General features: G+C 34.6%; 1 protein-coding gene across 1 annotated transcript; it reads right to left on the bottom strand.

The window, feature by feature from the left end:
- Positions 1-6,542: 6,542 nt before the first annotated feature.
- On the bottom strand, positions 6,543-7,789 carry LOC146934926 (beta-galactosidase-like). Its single transcript, XM_085750168.1, has one exon. It carries the CDS (start codon positions 7,704-7,706, stop codon positions 6,765-6,767), a length of 942 nt encoding a protein of 313 aa, XP_085606294.1. The 5' UTR covers positions 7,707-7,789; the 3' UTR covers positions 6,543-6,764.
- Between the last annotated feature and the right edge of the window lie 9,349 nt (positions 7,790-17,138).

Raw genomic sequence — 17,138 nt, 5'->3', positions numbered from 1 at the left:
GTATTTTTTCAACAATCCATATCATCAAAGTCAATACATTTTCTCTCTTCCAACCGTTAAATACCTTTTCTTTTTATTTTTCGGTTTTATATTCAAGTATATTCATATTTTTCTATTAATATTATGAAGGGAAATTCAAGTATATTCTATCAAATCATTTTATTATTACACGATCGATTAAGTTTTTTGAAAACTATAAATGAAAACAACATTAATAATGTTCCACTCAAAACAAAAAACATTAACAACTTAGCTCCAGAAAAATTCTTTCAAAATTCGGTTATTGATTATAGCGCCGGATTCGTGATCGTCGACAGAACGGAATGTAACACCCTGGATTTTATCGAAGACATAAATTCAAAATTATTTATTCTTCAAAAAACATGTATATTTTTTTTAAATAAACTATTAAACGAAAATTGACGGAAAAGATATCTAGAAGGAAACTAATAGAATAAAATGTTATAAATTATTCTTTAAAATTCATTATCCACATGCTCATTTTCTAATTAAAATCCATTATCCACATCCTCATTTTCTAAAGAGTTAAAAGGAAAAATAAAATAAACTTCGAAAAATATTTAAAATTACATGCTAAACATCATTCTTTCTTCAAAACTTCGAACTCATCAATACCTAAAATGTTGGTTGAAAAGGGTTAGTATTCCTAAACCACAAAAATACAATCATACAAACATAAAAGCACAGGATAAGAAGAACTGTAAAACACTCACAACGTAAGAGTCAAAAACTCAATACAAATAAAAGAAATTAAAATATAAACTTTGTGGAAATGATGCATGAGATGCAACTAGACCATGATCCGGATTTCTCCCCCGATTGGCATATTATCATAGTCGCCTCATTTGGCACCTAAAGATAAATAGTCCCATTTGAGGAATAAAAAATTGCCCTATTTGGCACAATGATAAATCGCCCCATTTAGCACCTATGGCACAACTATATGCCATGCTATACATAATGTATACTCTTTTAAATCATCATCACTTTCACAACTTCAATAAAAAATTCACACTTTCTTCAAACCTCTTTTCTCAAAATAACAAGCAAAATTACAACATAATGCCAAGCAAAACCTCTTTGTAACTACATGATTGTACGGAATACCGCCCTTACCTCTTGGTGATTTTCCTTCGACACAAGATGTTGGAACAAAATGTGTTTGACAATGGCACTTTTAAGTTTTGATGATAACAATGTATGTAACGCCCACACTAGACGTATCTAGAAAGTTTAGCATGTGCATTATCTTTAGTACTGGATATATTAAAATTTACAACTTAAATACATTCGAATGAATATCTTATACAACAATATGCGTTCGTACAATACCAATACAACAAAACTTGTCTAAAACATAGTAAATGCGTCCGTGAAATCCATATCATCCTACAGCGGGTACGAACGAGCACTTGCTGAAATATCCATCCGGCTACGAGCTTGCAATATCAACATGTTTATCTGAAACAAATAAGAATTGGGATGAGACATAATGTCTCAGTGAGTTCTACCTAATCCTAGGCTATAGGTAACCTTGGGGAAAACCTACGGTCACCGCGTGTCTACAATACAACCTGCCGGTTGATTATACGTGTGTGGTCATGCTTGCCTAGACGGTCGTGCGCATTAGATCCGTCGTAGGTTCATCTTAACTTGTCATAGGTCTTGCTTACATCATACGTGTCATGGCAGTTAAAGGGAACCTAAGACCGCTAACTCAAGATACGCTAAACGCATTAAGACTTTACATGCTTATTCATGACAAGATCCTAAACTGGACGATTAGGGAAACCTAAGATCGTCTTTGGTTTAACATTCATAACTTACTCTATCTCATAAACTTGTACATGTCTAACATCATATCATAATCATACATAGTCATATTCATGCATACATAGATGTTAGCATTGAACAAACATATTATCTAAGTTCATTTTACGGAGAGCCCCGGGTGGAGTAACCCCGAGTACAATCCCATACATGACTGATGAAAACCTAGCTAAAGCACATCGTACTCCCTCAGTGACGTGCGGGCCCCCCTTGCGGAGCTTATCCCGTTCCCACGACACCTACGTTTTACATACTCATTTACCACGGATCCTTGATCGATCTCATTAGTGGTAAACTACACATACATCATAGACTTGATCATACATACATGAAGGGTTAAACCTATACATTCTTGCTCGTTTGCCACGGTTCCGTGATCTACCCGTCTAGCGGTTAACTACCTACGTAGACATTCTCTGAAGGGATTAGCTTATCTATTCACGGCTTAACAAGCTTGCATGGTCATTCTAGTTCATGTGCGAGGAGAATACACTAATCACTTCGCGTCTTATCATACATAGGACTCATGCTTAGCATTCTAGTTCTCGACCAACTATGTCGAGGCTCTACATTCATTCCTTTCCTTAAAGATTAGTTTGCTACCCAACTTATATCATATCATTCTGTCGTATGCCATGCATTACTAATTATGTTAAAAACTTGCTTCATTCTCAAGAAAACCTTTTAAATGATTATCAAAGAGGACCTTGGTTTGAGGGGTTTACTTTTATAAAAACATCATAGAGAAAACCCAGCATGAAACTGCCAAAAAATTGCCTGGAACGAGCCAACACCACGTTTTGGTGGTGTCAGCTTGCCATGGCGAGTTGGTGGTGAGCAGACCATGTGTTATGTGATCTAGCTTGCCATGGCGAGTCCTAGCTTGCCCCGGTGAGTTGTGATAGTCCAGAACTTGTAAAAATGGCATTTTTAGCTCAAAAACCTCAAAACCAAGTGGCCCAAGGTATATTTTAACTCTATGGATCATAGGATACCTGAAAAACATTCATATAGCAAGTATTTACATGTTTAGCAAGCATGGCATTAAAAGGGCAACTAATCACAATACATAAAACCCTAGAAATTCATGTTTTCCTTAAAAAGTTAAACACATAGTCCCAAGGGTGGGTAAACTATCTATAGAACTCACCTAATCATAATCTGCACATGATTCTCAAGCCTCCAAGCATCACTTTCACTTCACATCTTTCAAACCCTAGCTTCTTGATCTTATAACATGAGGTAGGAAGTGGAAATCAAGCTTAAACCCAAGTCCAATATTGCTTCTTTGATCATGAAGAAACCATAACATGCACAAGTTCATGCTCCAACTTCCAACTTTACCAAAGACCAAACCCTAGCCTTGAATCTCTTCTTGTGAGAAGGAGTAGAGAAATCAACCCAATCCAAGCTTCCAAGTACCATAAAGATCTTGAAGGAATCTTGTACAAACATGCATCTTGATTTGGAATGAGTTTTTGGGAGGATTGAAGAAGAGAGGGAGGGCGATGGGTAGAGAGAAGAAGGAGAGAATTTCCTTTCTCAAAACCTAGAGAGAGAAAGAACATGAAATTATGAAGATTTTGGCCCCAAAATCACTTATATACCCCTTTTACGTGAAAGTACCATTATGCCCTTCGCCTTAAACGTGTTTATACCGACACTGGTACTTAACTCGTGCTTGACTGATGTCATTAATAAACATTCTCCGTTACACTTACTTTCCATGAACATTCGTCCACTGGCACGTTTGACTGGTAATATCCCAATACCAACGAGCGGGATATTACAAGGTATTAAAAATATCAATTGGATATGTTAAATGTTTGTTCAAGTTTGCAGGACCATAGACAAAAAATTTAGTGTCTTTAAATCAAGCATAGGTTCTGAAAGAACAAATGAGAGCAATGGAATCTACAAAAAGGAAGCTTAAGTTGCAAGGAAGCATCTGAAGAAAAGAGGTTCTGAAGAAGAGAGTTTTGAACATCATCAGAAGCTGACGTCATCAGAAGCTGAAGATCATCAGAAGCTGAAAGACTGGAAGCTTTAATATTTGTCAAGAGTTGTGCTTAATCATGCCTATCATTGCAGAAGGAATTGAAGCCTGGAGCAACAGCTAATTCAGAGGAATTTGAAGTCATTGGATGCTTATTCCTTGAAGAGCGTTGGAAAAGGACAATAGTACAAATTGTACAACCACCTTCTCCATTACTCTGTTTTGTGTCTGCAATAGTACAAGAACAACAGCTGTGACTTCGCTGGTATTCCTCTATACAAGGAATGAATTTGAAATTGTTCCCTCTTAGGACAATAACCAAATCAAGCAACAAATCATTGGTGATTTGATCAAGCTTCAACAACGACTCTTTTGATGTGCTGGCAATCAACAACGTATCTTTCACACCTCTATATAAAGTAGTGAAGACTTGAAGATTTGCAAGACTCTCACAACAATTTACTAGAGCCAAACCTCTGCAGAATTTGTTCCACATCAAAGTTCACTTAGAGTTTCTTAACAACTTTCATATCTTAGAAATTCTAGAGTCTTAAAGAGTCTTATCTGATTTGTATTGTGAACACCACTGATTGTATATCAAGTGTTCAACCTCAAACATTTTCTTTGTAATTCTGTTTGAATAAAAGTCTCTTGTAACGACCCAATATTTTATATACTTTATAAATATTCTTCTTAGTAATTTTATTTTTGCTTTATTATTTATTAAATAAATAATTTTACGTGTAAAGAACTAAGAAAGTTTTAGCACTTTTCCTTTATTTAAATCATTATAATCTAAAGTTTATTTATTTTATGAACATAACCTATGGGATTTTAATTAACTAATTAGTGTAATACATTATTCTATCATATTGGCAGTTCTACATTAGTTCACATGCTCCTTGATTTTTCTCCAATTACTCCGACCATGCAATTTCTTCCAGCACTAAACACAATTTAATTTTCTTTGGATACCTTTGACCAGGATGATTCTATCTTGATACTACTTTCATCCCCATTAATTTCTAGCTTAAATTCTCTTTGATCTTGTAACGCTCTCTTGTCCCTTCAGCATCATCTTGTTTTTCAAAGTATTTAACAAGACATTAATAGTCTTGTATAGCATGGTCTCCCTCCATTCATCCCCTTATAAGTTTTCTACATCAATAAGTATTACTCCCTTTCCACTTGTATTTCGATATACATGTCAATTACCAAATATATCTAGTTGACTGAATTAACTATAAAGATTAACTCTAATTACTCCTCTTTATTTTCTTGTTAGTACAAATCTTCCATGCCATCATTCCTTCATTAGGAACTCGTTTGACCTGGGGGGGGGGGGGGGGGGGGATAATTCATGGGTGAGATAAGTTGCAGAGGAGTGTAGAAGAAAAGAGGGAGGGATGAGAGAGAGAAAATTGAAGATAGAGAGAAAGAGAGTTGCAGAAGAGGAAAAAAGAAAGGAAAAACCGGAAAATACGGTATACTGATACGGTGTCAGTATTGTGGCCAAAATTTTGTGTCCAGTTATCATTTTTCTTACTGAAAACATAGTATTAAGCATTACATCAAACCTAACCCGTGCGTCGCACCGGCGTAGGTCTAGTCATATGTAAAACCTGTAAAATAAAAACCTTCCTTTGACATAATTAATTGAGTACACATGGCTAGATTTAATAGGTGTTGGGTTACTTACCCAGATTTTTTTTAGTGTAATCTAGGCCTTACCTTAAAATTATAGTAAAATCAATTGAAATTTAATTAATAAAAATTTAATTAAGAGATGAAGATATCACACAATTGTCACATTTTATATAATGTGGTAACGAAGAGACATCTTGAAAGATCACCAATCATAGGGTTTTTCTTCTTCGTAATTTGCAATTGCACATATAAAACCAATGGTAAACATATGCAAGCTATGTACATTGAGGTCACCTGACTGCAATCTTTACTTTTTTTTACAACTAAAAAAGGGGTATTTAATATGTTGACTATATTTAAAATCTTGTGTTGACCCCACATAAAGACAAATCAATGCCTTATAACAAACATTATAGGAGTATCATACTTCACTAAAAAAAAATTATAGGAGTATTATACTTGTTAAAATAGTACTGCTTTGTACCGCGTTTTTAAAAATAGGACCAGTGTTATCACCGTTTGCGTATAGACATTTGTTTTTCTCTTTTTGACAATGGCATTCGGGTTTTAACTTGTAAAAAGAACATTGTTTTTTTTTGTTTTTCTTTTTTTGATTAAGGTTTTTTTCTTTCTTTAAAACAAAGAGAAAATGCTAAAAAAAGATTAAAAACAAAAAATTGAAGTAGCCTGTAGACAAAGAAATGCTTAACAACAAGAAGCCTATTTTTAAGAGTTTTTTTTTTTCATTTGACAAGGAGAAGTTGATTAATTTGGTCGATTTCACCCATCATAATTTTCTTCTTCGGAGATCATGGAACTCAACAATCAACTTCAAAATTATATCATGGATGTTCATTCTTTATGGCCACTTTTCTAATTTAGATGTGATTAGTGAACAAAGTTAAGGGAAAATAGACAACATATTGCTTATCCAATGATGTACTTAGTTTTGAAGCTATCATTATTGCTGCTTGTGGCAAATGCAAATGATGAAAGGAGGAGATTCTCTTCTAGAAATTTTGTGGATAATCAAATGTGCAACCGTATGGAAGATAAATTGTTAATGATTTATTTGTAACATACATACAGAGTGGTATATTTTATTGTATTGAAAGAAAAAAAGTCCTACAACACTTTTAAATAGAAAGACATGTAGAGTGAAGTTATAACTATTCAATATCAAGGTGTCTAAATTTCTCTAATTATTTTGCTTAATGATAATGATGTCATCATTTTATTAGTTATACATTTATATATTTTCTATAAATATTCATGATGAACAACCTTGATCCCACTTATTGAAATTTTTGGATCCGTTTGGGACTGTTTGGACAGACACATTGAAAGGGCCTTTAGACCCGACACCCAGTTCCTCAAACAAGACCAACGTGTTTACACCATTATTTAAGAATGACCTTGGCACTTCGTAAAACCTCTCAGATGGATCTTTAGAATACAACCAAGGCCAATACCTTCCAATACTTTGACCATTAACCCATGCTTGTCCTCTTAGAAGGTCTGCCACATCGAAGACAATAGGGTTGGTACCTTCCGGGGTCTTGAAAGTGGTCTTGTACCATGTCATTGGTTCTCCTACAGAAACATTATTTTTTTTCCATTGAACTCCATTTGTGGTTTTGGGATCATAGAACTTTCTAGCCATACCATTCATCCCAACTTTGTATGACCAAGTAGATTTTGATAAATCCAAAATAGCGTCTTCTTTTTCATTTGAAAAGAGTTTCACAGGACCCCCAACAATACCAGCTTCTTTCGTTTCAGGGAACCTTTTACAATTTGATTTACCAAATGTAATACTTAATAAACTTAAAATATTGGTACCTTTTTTCAAAGAAACATACTCTTCATATAGAAATCCAGGTTTATCAACGGTGCCAATTTGTACACCCCACCAAATTCCATTAATAAATGAATGAATAATATGACCTGTTGTATTCACTTGCAACCTTGCTTTCCCCCAAAGTTCTGTGTCATTTACGACTACTTCGGTCATGTACCATAAATAATCACTTGCCCCAGCGGTAACATTCTTTTGATCTAAAAGTTGAGATGCAGTAAATGTCCCTTTTCCTTTAAAGGTGTCTTCCATTGGTTCAGATGTCCATTCCCACTTGAGTGAGTTTCCTAATGAACGAGTGCAACACAATGCTAAACATGCTATAAGAAAGGTCCTAAACCTCATACTAGACATATTTTTCAAAGATGCAATTAGAAATTTCCAAACCTTAGGATTGGATGTCTCATCTAGGGTTGATGAACAAGTTTTTTATAAGCATAATTTCATACAAGGTTTTCTATTTTTAATGTATTTGTAAATTATGGATAATGTCCACACAATCGGATTAGGATTAATTTATGTCTATAATTAGACTCCCTTCCTACCTTAAAATTGTCTTTTGGTTGAGGTTTTCTTAGTTAAAAATAATGGTTGATTTTGAATTGTCATTTCCTAACTTGATGATTGGTTTTGTAAGAAATATAATGATTGGTTAACAGTTTTTATCTGCATTAATTATGCACTAGAATTTACATGGTCATATTTTATCCGTACTCCAAAATATAGTCATGTTGCACTTGTTATACATTATATTATTTTATGGTACAAACTTGCTATACATTATGTAATTATATGTAATATTAAAATTTTATATAACATTAAGAAATAAATTAAGAAATAATTTTCAAAATTGATTTAAAAGAAAATTGATTTTTTTTTATTTTTATAAAAGTTAATTTTATGCATTCAAAACAATGTCATTTATTTACAAGATTGCATCCGTTAACGCTTATTGACAATATGTTTTAAAATAATAAAAAGGAGAAAGAAAATGATGCTAGGTAGAGATAAAATGGAAAAAAAATAGTTACAATGAGGAATATAAATGGGAGCTTCTACCGCCATCACATTTTAACGGACTTAAATCCGTCACCACTCCCAACTAATGAGAAAGAAGTATTTTTTCAACAATCCATATCATCAAAGTCAATACATTTTCTCTCTTCCATCCGTTAAATACCTTTTCTTTTTATTTTTCGGTTTTATATTCAAGTATATTCATATTTTTCTATTAATATTATGAAGGGAAATTCAAGTATATTCTATCAAATCATTTTATTATTACACGATCGATTAAGTTTTTTGAAAACTATAAATGAAAACAACATTAATAATGTTCCACTCAAAACAAAAAACATTAACAACTTAGCTCCAGAAAAATTCTTTCAAAATTCGGTTATTGATTATAGCGCCGGATTCGTGATCGTCGACAGAACGGAATGTAACGCCCTGGATTTTATCGAAGACATAAATTCAAAATTATTTATTCTTCAAAAAACATGTATATTTTTTTTAAATAAACTATTAAACGAAAATTGACGGAAAAGATATCTAGAAGGAAACTAATAAAATAAAATGTTATAAATTATTCTTTAAAATTCATTATCCACATGCTCATTTTCTAATTAAAATTCATTATCCACATCCTCATTTTCTAAAGAGTTAATAGGAAAAATAAAATAAACTTCGAAAAATATTTAAAATTACATGCTAAACATCATTCTTTCTTCAAAACTTCGAACTCATCAATACCTAAAATGTTGGTTGAAAGAGGTTAGTATTCCTAAACCACAAAAATACAATCATACAAACATAAAAGCACAGGATAAGAAGAACTGTAAAACACTCACAACGTAAGAGTCAAAAGCTCAATACAAATGAAAGAAATTAAAATATAAACTTTATGGAAATGATGCATGAGATGCAACTAGACCATGATCCGGATATCTCCCCCGATTGACATATTATCATAGTCGCCTCATTTGGCACCTAAAGATAAATAGTCCCATTTGAGGAATAAAAAATTGCCCTATTTGGCACAATGATAAATCGCCCCATTTAGCACCTATGGCACAACTATATGCCATGCTATACATAATGTATACTCTTTTAAATCATCATCACTTTCACAACTTCAATAAAAAATTCACACTTTCTTCAAACCTCTTTTCTCAAAATAACAAGCAAAATTACAACATAATGCCATGCTATGCCAAAAAAAAAAGAGCCTCTCTCACACTACACATGATATGCCACAAAAATTATTCACTATCTCTTTATTTATATGAAAATCTTCATCATTTTATTAGGAAAAGAGCTCTACTACCAACTTAGCATATGATTTTGTAACTACATGATTGTACGGAATACCGCCCTTACCTCTTGGTGATTTTCCTTCGACACAAGATGTTGGAACAAAATGTGTTTGACAATGGCACTTTTAAGTTTTGATGATAACAATGTATGTAACGCCCACACTAGACGTATCTAGAAAGTTTAGCATGTGCATTATCTTTAGTACTGGATATATTAAAATTTACAACTTAAATACATTCGAATGAATATCTTATACAACAATATGCGTTCGTACAATACCAATACAACAAAACTTGTCTAAAACATAGTAAATGCGTCCGTGAAATCCATATCATCCTGCAGCGGGTACGAACGAGCACTTGCTGAAATATCCATCCGGCTACGAGCTTGCAATATCAACATGTTTATCTGAAACAAATAAGAATTGGGATGAGACATAATGTCTCAGTGAGTTCTACCTAATCCTAGGCTATAGGTAACCTTGGGGAAAACCTACGGTCACCGCGTGTCTACAATACAACCTGCCGGTTGATTATACGTGTGTCGTCATGCTTGCCTAGACGGTCGTGCGCACGAGATCCGTCGTAGGTTCATCTTAACTTGTCATAGGTCTTGCTTACATCATACGTGTCATGGCAGTTAATGGGAACCTAAGACCGCTAACTCCAGATACGCTAAACGCATTAAGACTTTACATGCTTATTCATGACACGATCCTAAACCGGACGATTAGGGAAACCTAAGATCGTCTTTGGTTTAACATTCATAACTTGCTCTATCTCATAAACTTTTACATGTCTAACATCATATCATAATCATACATAGTCATATTCATGGATACATAGATGTTAGCATTGAACAAACATATTATCTAAGTTCATTTTACGGAGAGCCCCGGGTGGAGTAACCCCGAGTACAATCCCATACATGACTGATGAAAACCTAGCTAAAGCACATCGTACTCCCTCAGTGACGTGCGGGCCCCCCTTGCGGAGCTTATCCCGTTCCCACGACACCTACATCTTACATACTCATTTACCACGGATCCTTGATCGATCTCATTAGTGGTAAACTACACATACATCATAGACTTGATCATACATACATGAAGGGTTAAACCTATACATTCTTGCTCGTTTGCCACGGGTCCGTGATCTACCCGTCTAGCGGTTAACTACCTACGTAGACATTCTCTGAAGGGATTATATTCACGGCTTAACATGCTTGCATGGTCATTCTAGTTCATGTGCGAGGAGAATACACTAATCACTTCGCGTCTTATCATACATAGGACTCATGCTTAGCATTCTAGTTCTCGACCAACTATGTCGAGGCTCTACATTCATTCCTTTCCTTAAAGATTAGTTTGCTACCCAACTTATATCATACCATTCTCTCGTATGCCATGCATTACTAAAGAGGACCTTGGTTTGAGGATTTTACTTTTATAAAAACATCATAGAGAAAACCCAGCATGAAACTGCCAAAAAATTGCCTGGAACGAGCCAACACCACGTTTTGGTGGTGTCAGCTCGCCATGGCGAGTTGGTGGTGAGCAGACCATGTGTTATGTGATCTAGCTTGCCATGGCGAGTCCTAGCTCGCCCCGGTGAGTTGTGATAGTCCAGAACTTGTAAAAATGGCATTTTTAGCTCAAAAACCTCAAAACCAAGTGGCCCAAGGTATATTTTAACTCTATGGATCATAGGATACCTGAAAAACATTCATATAGCAAGTATTTACATGTTTAGCAAGCATGGCATTAAAAGGGCAACTAATCACAATACATAAAACCCTAGAAATTCATGTTTTCCTTAAAAAGTTAAACACATAGTCCCAAGGGTGGGTAAACTATCTATAGAACTCACCTAATCATAATCTGCACATGATTCTCAAGCCTCCAAGCATCACTTTCACTTCACATCTTTCAAACCCTAGCTTCTTGATCTTATAACATGAGGTAGGAAGTGGAAATCAAGCTTAAACCCAAGTCCAATATTGCTCCTTTGATCATGAAGAAACCATAACATGCACAAGTTCATGCTCCAACTTCCAACTTTACCAAAGACCAAACCCTAGCCTTGAATCTCTTCTTGTGAGAAGGAGTAGAGAAATCAACCCAATCCAAGCTTCCAAGTACCATAAAGATCTTGAAGGAATCTTGTACAAACATGCATCTTGATTTGGAATGAGTTTTTGGGAGGATTGAAGAAGAGAGGGAGGGCGATGGGTAGAGAGAAGAAGGAGAGAATTTCCTTTCTCAAAACCTAGAGAGAGAAAGAACATGAAATTATGAAGATTTTGGCCCCAAAATCACTTATATACCCCTTTTACGTGAAAGTACCATTATGCCCTTCGCCTTAAACGTGTTTATACCGACACTGGTACTTAACTCGTGCTTGACTGATGTCATTAATAAACATTCTCCGTTACACTTACTTTCCATGAACATTCGTCCACTGGCATGTTTGACTGGTAATATCCCAATACCAACGAGCGGGATATTACAAGGTATTAAAAATATCAATTAGATATGCTAAATGTTTGTTCAAGTTTGCAGGACCATAGACAAAAAATTTAGTGTCTTTAACTCAAGCATAGGTTCTGAAAGAACAAATGAGAGCAATGGAATCTACAAAAAGGAAGCTTAAGTTGCAAGGAAGCATCTGAAGAAAAGAGGTTCTGAAGAAGAGAGTTCTGAACATCATCAGAAGCTGACGTCATCAGAAGCTGAAGATCATCAGAAGCTGAAAGACTGGAAGCTTTAATATTTGTCAAGAGTTGTGCTTAATCATACCTATCATTGCAGAAGGAATTGAAGCCTGTAGCAACAGCTAATTCAGAGGAATTTGAAGTCATTGGATGCTTATTCCTTGAAGAGCGTTGGAAAAGGACAATAGTACAAATTGTACAACCACCTTCTCCATTACTCTGTTTTGTGTCTGCAATAGTACAAGAACAACAGCTGTGACTTCGCTGGTATTCCTCTATACAAGGAATGCATTTGAAATTGTTCCCTCTTAGGACAATAACCAAATCAAGCAACAAATCATTGGTGATTTAATCAAGCTTCAACAACGACTCTTTTGATGTGCTGGCAATCAACAACGTATCTTTCACACCTCCATATAAAGGAGTGAAGACTTGAAGATTTGCAAGACTCTCACAACAATTTACTAGAGCCAAACCTCTGCAGAATTTGTTCCACATCAAAGTTCACTTAGAGTTTCTTAACAACTTTCATATCTTAGAAATTCTAGAGTCTTAATGAGTCTTATCTGATTTGTATTGTGAACACCACTGATTGTATATCAAGTGTTCAACCTCAAACATTTTCTTTGTAATTCTGTTTGAATAAAAGTCTCTTGTAACGACCCAATATTTTATATACTTTATAAATATTCTTCTTAGTAATTTTATTTTTGCTTTATTATTTATTAAATAAATAATTTTACGTGTAAAGAACTAAGAAAGTTTTAGCACTTTTCCTTTATTTAAATCATTATAATCTAAAGTTTATTTATTTTATGAACATAACCTATGGGATTTTAATTAACTAATTAGTGTAATACATTATTCTATCATATTACCTTAGCATTACTAGTGGCAGTTCTACATTAGTTCACATGCTCCTTGATTTTTCTCCAATTACTCCGACCATGCAATTTCTTCCAGCACTAAACACAATTTAATTTTCTTTGGATACCTTTGACCAGGATGATTCTGTCTTGATACTACTTTCATCCCCATTAATTTCTAGCTTAAATTCTCTTTGATCTTGTAACGCTCTCTTGTCCCTTCAGCATCATCTTGTTTTTCAAAGTATTTAACAAGACATTAATAGTCTTGTATACCATGGTCTCCCTCCATTCATCCCCTTATAAGTTTTCTACATCAATAAGTATTACTCCCTTTCCACTTGTATTTCGATATACATGTCAATTACCAAATATATCTAGTTGACTTAATTAACTATAAAGATTAACTCTAATTACTCCTCTTTATTTTCTTGTCAGTACAAATCTTGGGGGGGGGGGGGGGGGGGGGGGGGGGGGGGGAATCACCACTTTTATCTCCTCTTAACTCCAGTTTATTCCTCTTTATTTAGCCAACCGTTTTTCTATATTTTTTGTAGCCTCATCAAATTATAAATTCACCTTGACTATTCCAAAGTTCAGCCACGCCTCCACTGTAGCGTAGCATGAATACTACAAGATCTGAATAATTCACCTAATTCCAAAGCAATCAGCTAACTAAAGGGACATGACGACCCCTAACCCTCTCAGACATTACACGCCTAAACCATCATCATCCAACATCTCCATGTTCATGCAACCGTTTTACCTCTGCGCAAAATCATAAGAACCTCAAAACTTGTTCGTGCGTTCAGTTCGGAATCAACCTTAGGGACGTCTTTTGTCAAAGGAAAATCACCCAAAGGTAAGGGTTGTATTCCGTACAGTCATGTATTCATAATCTCATAGGCTAAGTTGGTAGTAGAGCCCTTTCCTAATAAAAGGAGGAAACTTTAATATAATGAAAGTGATAAAATATTTTTCTTGTGGCATATATCATGTGTAGTGTGAAAGAGTCTCATTTTTGGTGGCATAGCATGGCATTACGTTGTAATTTTGTTTGTTGTTTTGAGAAAAGAAGTTGATGAAAGTTTTGGAAGAAAGTGAAATTTCTAGTCAATTTTGGTAAAAGTAGTGATGATTATTAAAGAATACATAACATGTAGTTGTGTCATAGGTTGCCAATGAGGGCGATTTACTCTTGTACCAAATGGTGCAGATTTACTCTTGTGCCAAATAGGGCGATGCATTTCGTGCATCATTTGCAGGGTCGGACCTTGGGGAGTGCAAGAAGCGCTACCACACTGAGCCTCTAAAAACTATGGGCCTCAAAAAAATTAGGCTTAATTGCACTTTTGGCCCCCTATCTTTCTAAAAGTTGCGATTTTGGCCCCCTAACTAATTTAAATACAAAACAGCCCCTTAAGTTTTGCAACTGTAGCAGTTTTGGCCCCCAAGGCCAATTTTGACTGGGTTAACGCTGACGTGGCACGCTAAGTGAGGTGCCACGTGTCATTTTTTTATTTTTTATTTGGCCTTGAGGGCCAAAACTGCTACAGTTGCAAAACTTAGGGGGCTGTTTTGTATTTAAATTAGTTAGGGGGCCAAAATCGCAACTTTTAGAAAGATAGGGGGCCAAAAGTGCAATTAAGCTAAAAACTAATAATACCACCCCCATTGAAAGAATTACAACAATTATTTCTTTTTCGCATAAATCATTCGTTTTCCCCTTTCGTACGATGTAGGAGTGACATTCCAAACGACACTGTTAGGTAAATTTCACCTCTCTTTCACTTAATTTTATTTTGTTTTGTTTCATGTTTAAAAGTTTTCTGATTCTCATTTTTTAATGAAGCTTAGCTACACAAAAAGAATTGCGTTTTGATTTTACTGGGGCCTATTTTAAAAATAGAACCGAGCCTCCTATTTCATTGGAACGGCCCTGATCATTTGCATAAAGTTTATATTTCTATTTATTTATTTGTGCTTGGTTTTTAACTTTTATGTGGTGAGTGTTTTATTATTCTTCTTATCATGTGCCTTTATGTCCTTATGATTGTATTTTTGTGGTTTAGGAATACCGACCCCTTACAACCAACATTGTAGGTATTGATGAGTTTGAAGATTTGAAGAAAGAATGATGTTTAAGCATGTACGCGCGGGGGAATAAATTTGGGTTTTTCTTAAATTGTAATTTAAAACATTTTTGAGGTTCATTTTAATTTTCTTGTAATAATCAATTTTAATGAATAATTTCTAATATTTTATTTTTAATAGTTAGCTTGTAGATATCTTTTCTATTGACATTATTTTATTAATTTATTTTTAAAAGCAAATATGCTCATATTTTCTAAAGAATAAAATTATATTTACGTAATGTCTTGGATTAAAATCTGGGGCGTTGCATCTCTTGCTTTTGTGCTTGAGCATATGAAGTCTCTTAAGTGTGTTCTTGAGCACATGAAATCTCTTGCAGTTGTGCTTGAGTAGTTTGAAGTCTCTTGCTATTGTGCTTGAGCAATTGTAATCAGATATTGATTTAGTGAACTCTCCTTGGAAGTGCAAGGGGGACAGGACTACTTCCGGATTGTGGAAGGAACTTGTATAATTGTTTTGTGTCTTTCTTCTTTCTCTCTCTTTACTTAACCGCTGCACTTAGACTCTGAACACTACTTCAAAAGATGAACTCTATCAGAGGTTCTGAACAGTGAATTCAGTTTTAGGAGAAGAAAAAGAAAACACAATTCAACCCCCCTTCTTGTGTTTTTCTCACATTCACGAGACGTCCCTAAAATTGGTTACACGCCGAACGTACGAGCAAGTCTTTGAGGTTCTTTATACCAACTACAAGTAGAGTGGATGGAGACTTAGAATTTTGATGAGCAAGATGAAGATGGGAATGGTTTTGGGGCGTGAGATTTCTAAATGTAAGGATATTCAGAAGGCTATGTGAGGTTTGTTTTCTGATTACTTGCGCATGCAATATTATTGGTGTTGACTAAGGGAAATAAATTCTGCATAATATAAATGCTGCAGAAGAATTGAAAATGTATGACATTTTAAGAGGGGAATAAATTGAAATTAAAGTGGAGGTTATTAGAGTATTATGGTTGACTGTTCCTAGAAATCAAGAAGGCATTCAATGGCTTCTATTTTGTCAAAATCTTTAGAATGAGAAAAGATTATACACTTGTAAGGAGGGAGAGAGAAACCGTTGGATGAAAATCAAAAGCCAAGAAAAATGGTTTTCATTGGATTTTGGCAATATGAGGAAACAAATTGATGAAATTTATAATTTTTTCGGTTTTTTAGTGAGTGAAACTCAACGTTCTCTCTAAGTTCTCTTTCTCTTTCGCATATTGAAGGGAGGTTTTAGGTCATTTTTTCGACCTATAATCACCCTTCTGCATCTCTTTTCTCTTTCTTTCATTCTAAATAAGTAATTTTCACATACATCAAGTTTTTACTTTCGTGATTTTAGGTCATTTTTTTTGTAATTTCGTCGTTCGAGTGCGGCGTTGTGGTTTTCGTTGTCTTGTGCGACGTTGTTTGATTTCATGCCTTGTTGCGGTGTTCATTTGATTTATATTGAAAGATCAACGTCAGTCAATCACAGATTCGATCAATGATTTAGGTGTCAATGTTGCAGATCCATAAGCATGGGTATTCTGGTGATTTAGATTTTATTGTATTATTTGTATGCATTTTGTCGTTGTATGCTATTAACTTGGATGTTGTGAGTTTGTTCGCAGATTCACCCTTTACGTTTTTAGTGATGTTAATCATGTTATTGTATCTGATGTATTCTATCAATTTGAATGAATGAATATCATTTTGCTTTTATAAACAAATTGAAACAACTTGATCAATCTCTTTTATTTGACGTAAAATGACG

The sequence above is a fragment of the Medicago sativa genome, chromosome 3, assembly GCF_051527215.1.
Source record: "Medicago sativa cultivar Bolivia chromosome 3, Bolivia_mono, whole genome shotgun sequence".
In the NCBI taxonomy this organism is placed as follows: domain Eukaryota; kingdom Viridiplantae; phylum Streptophyta; class Magnoliopsida; order Fabales; family Fabaceae; genus Medicago; species Medicago sativa.
Note: the sequence above shows the minus strand (reverse complement) of the source record. Positions and strands in the feature narration are given on the sequence as shown.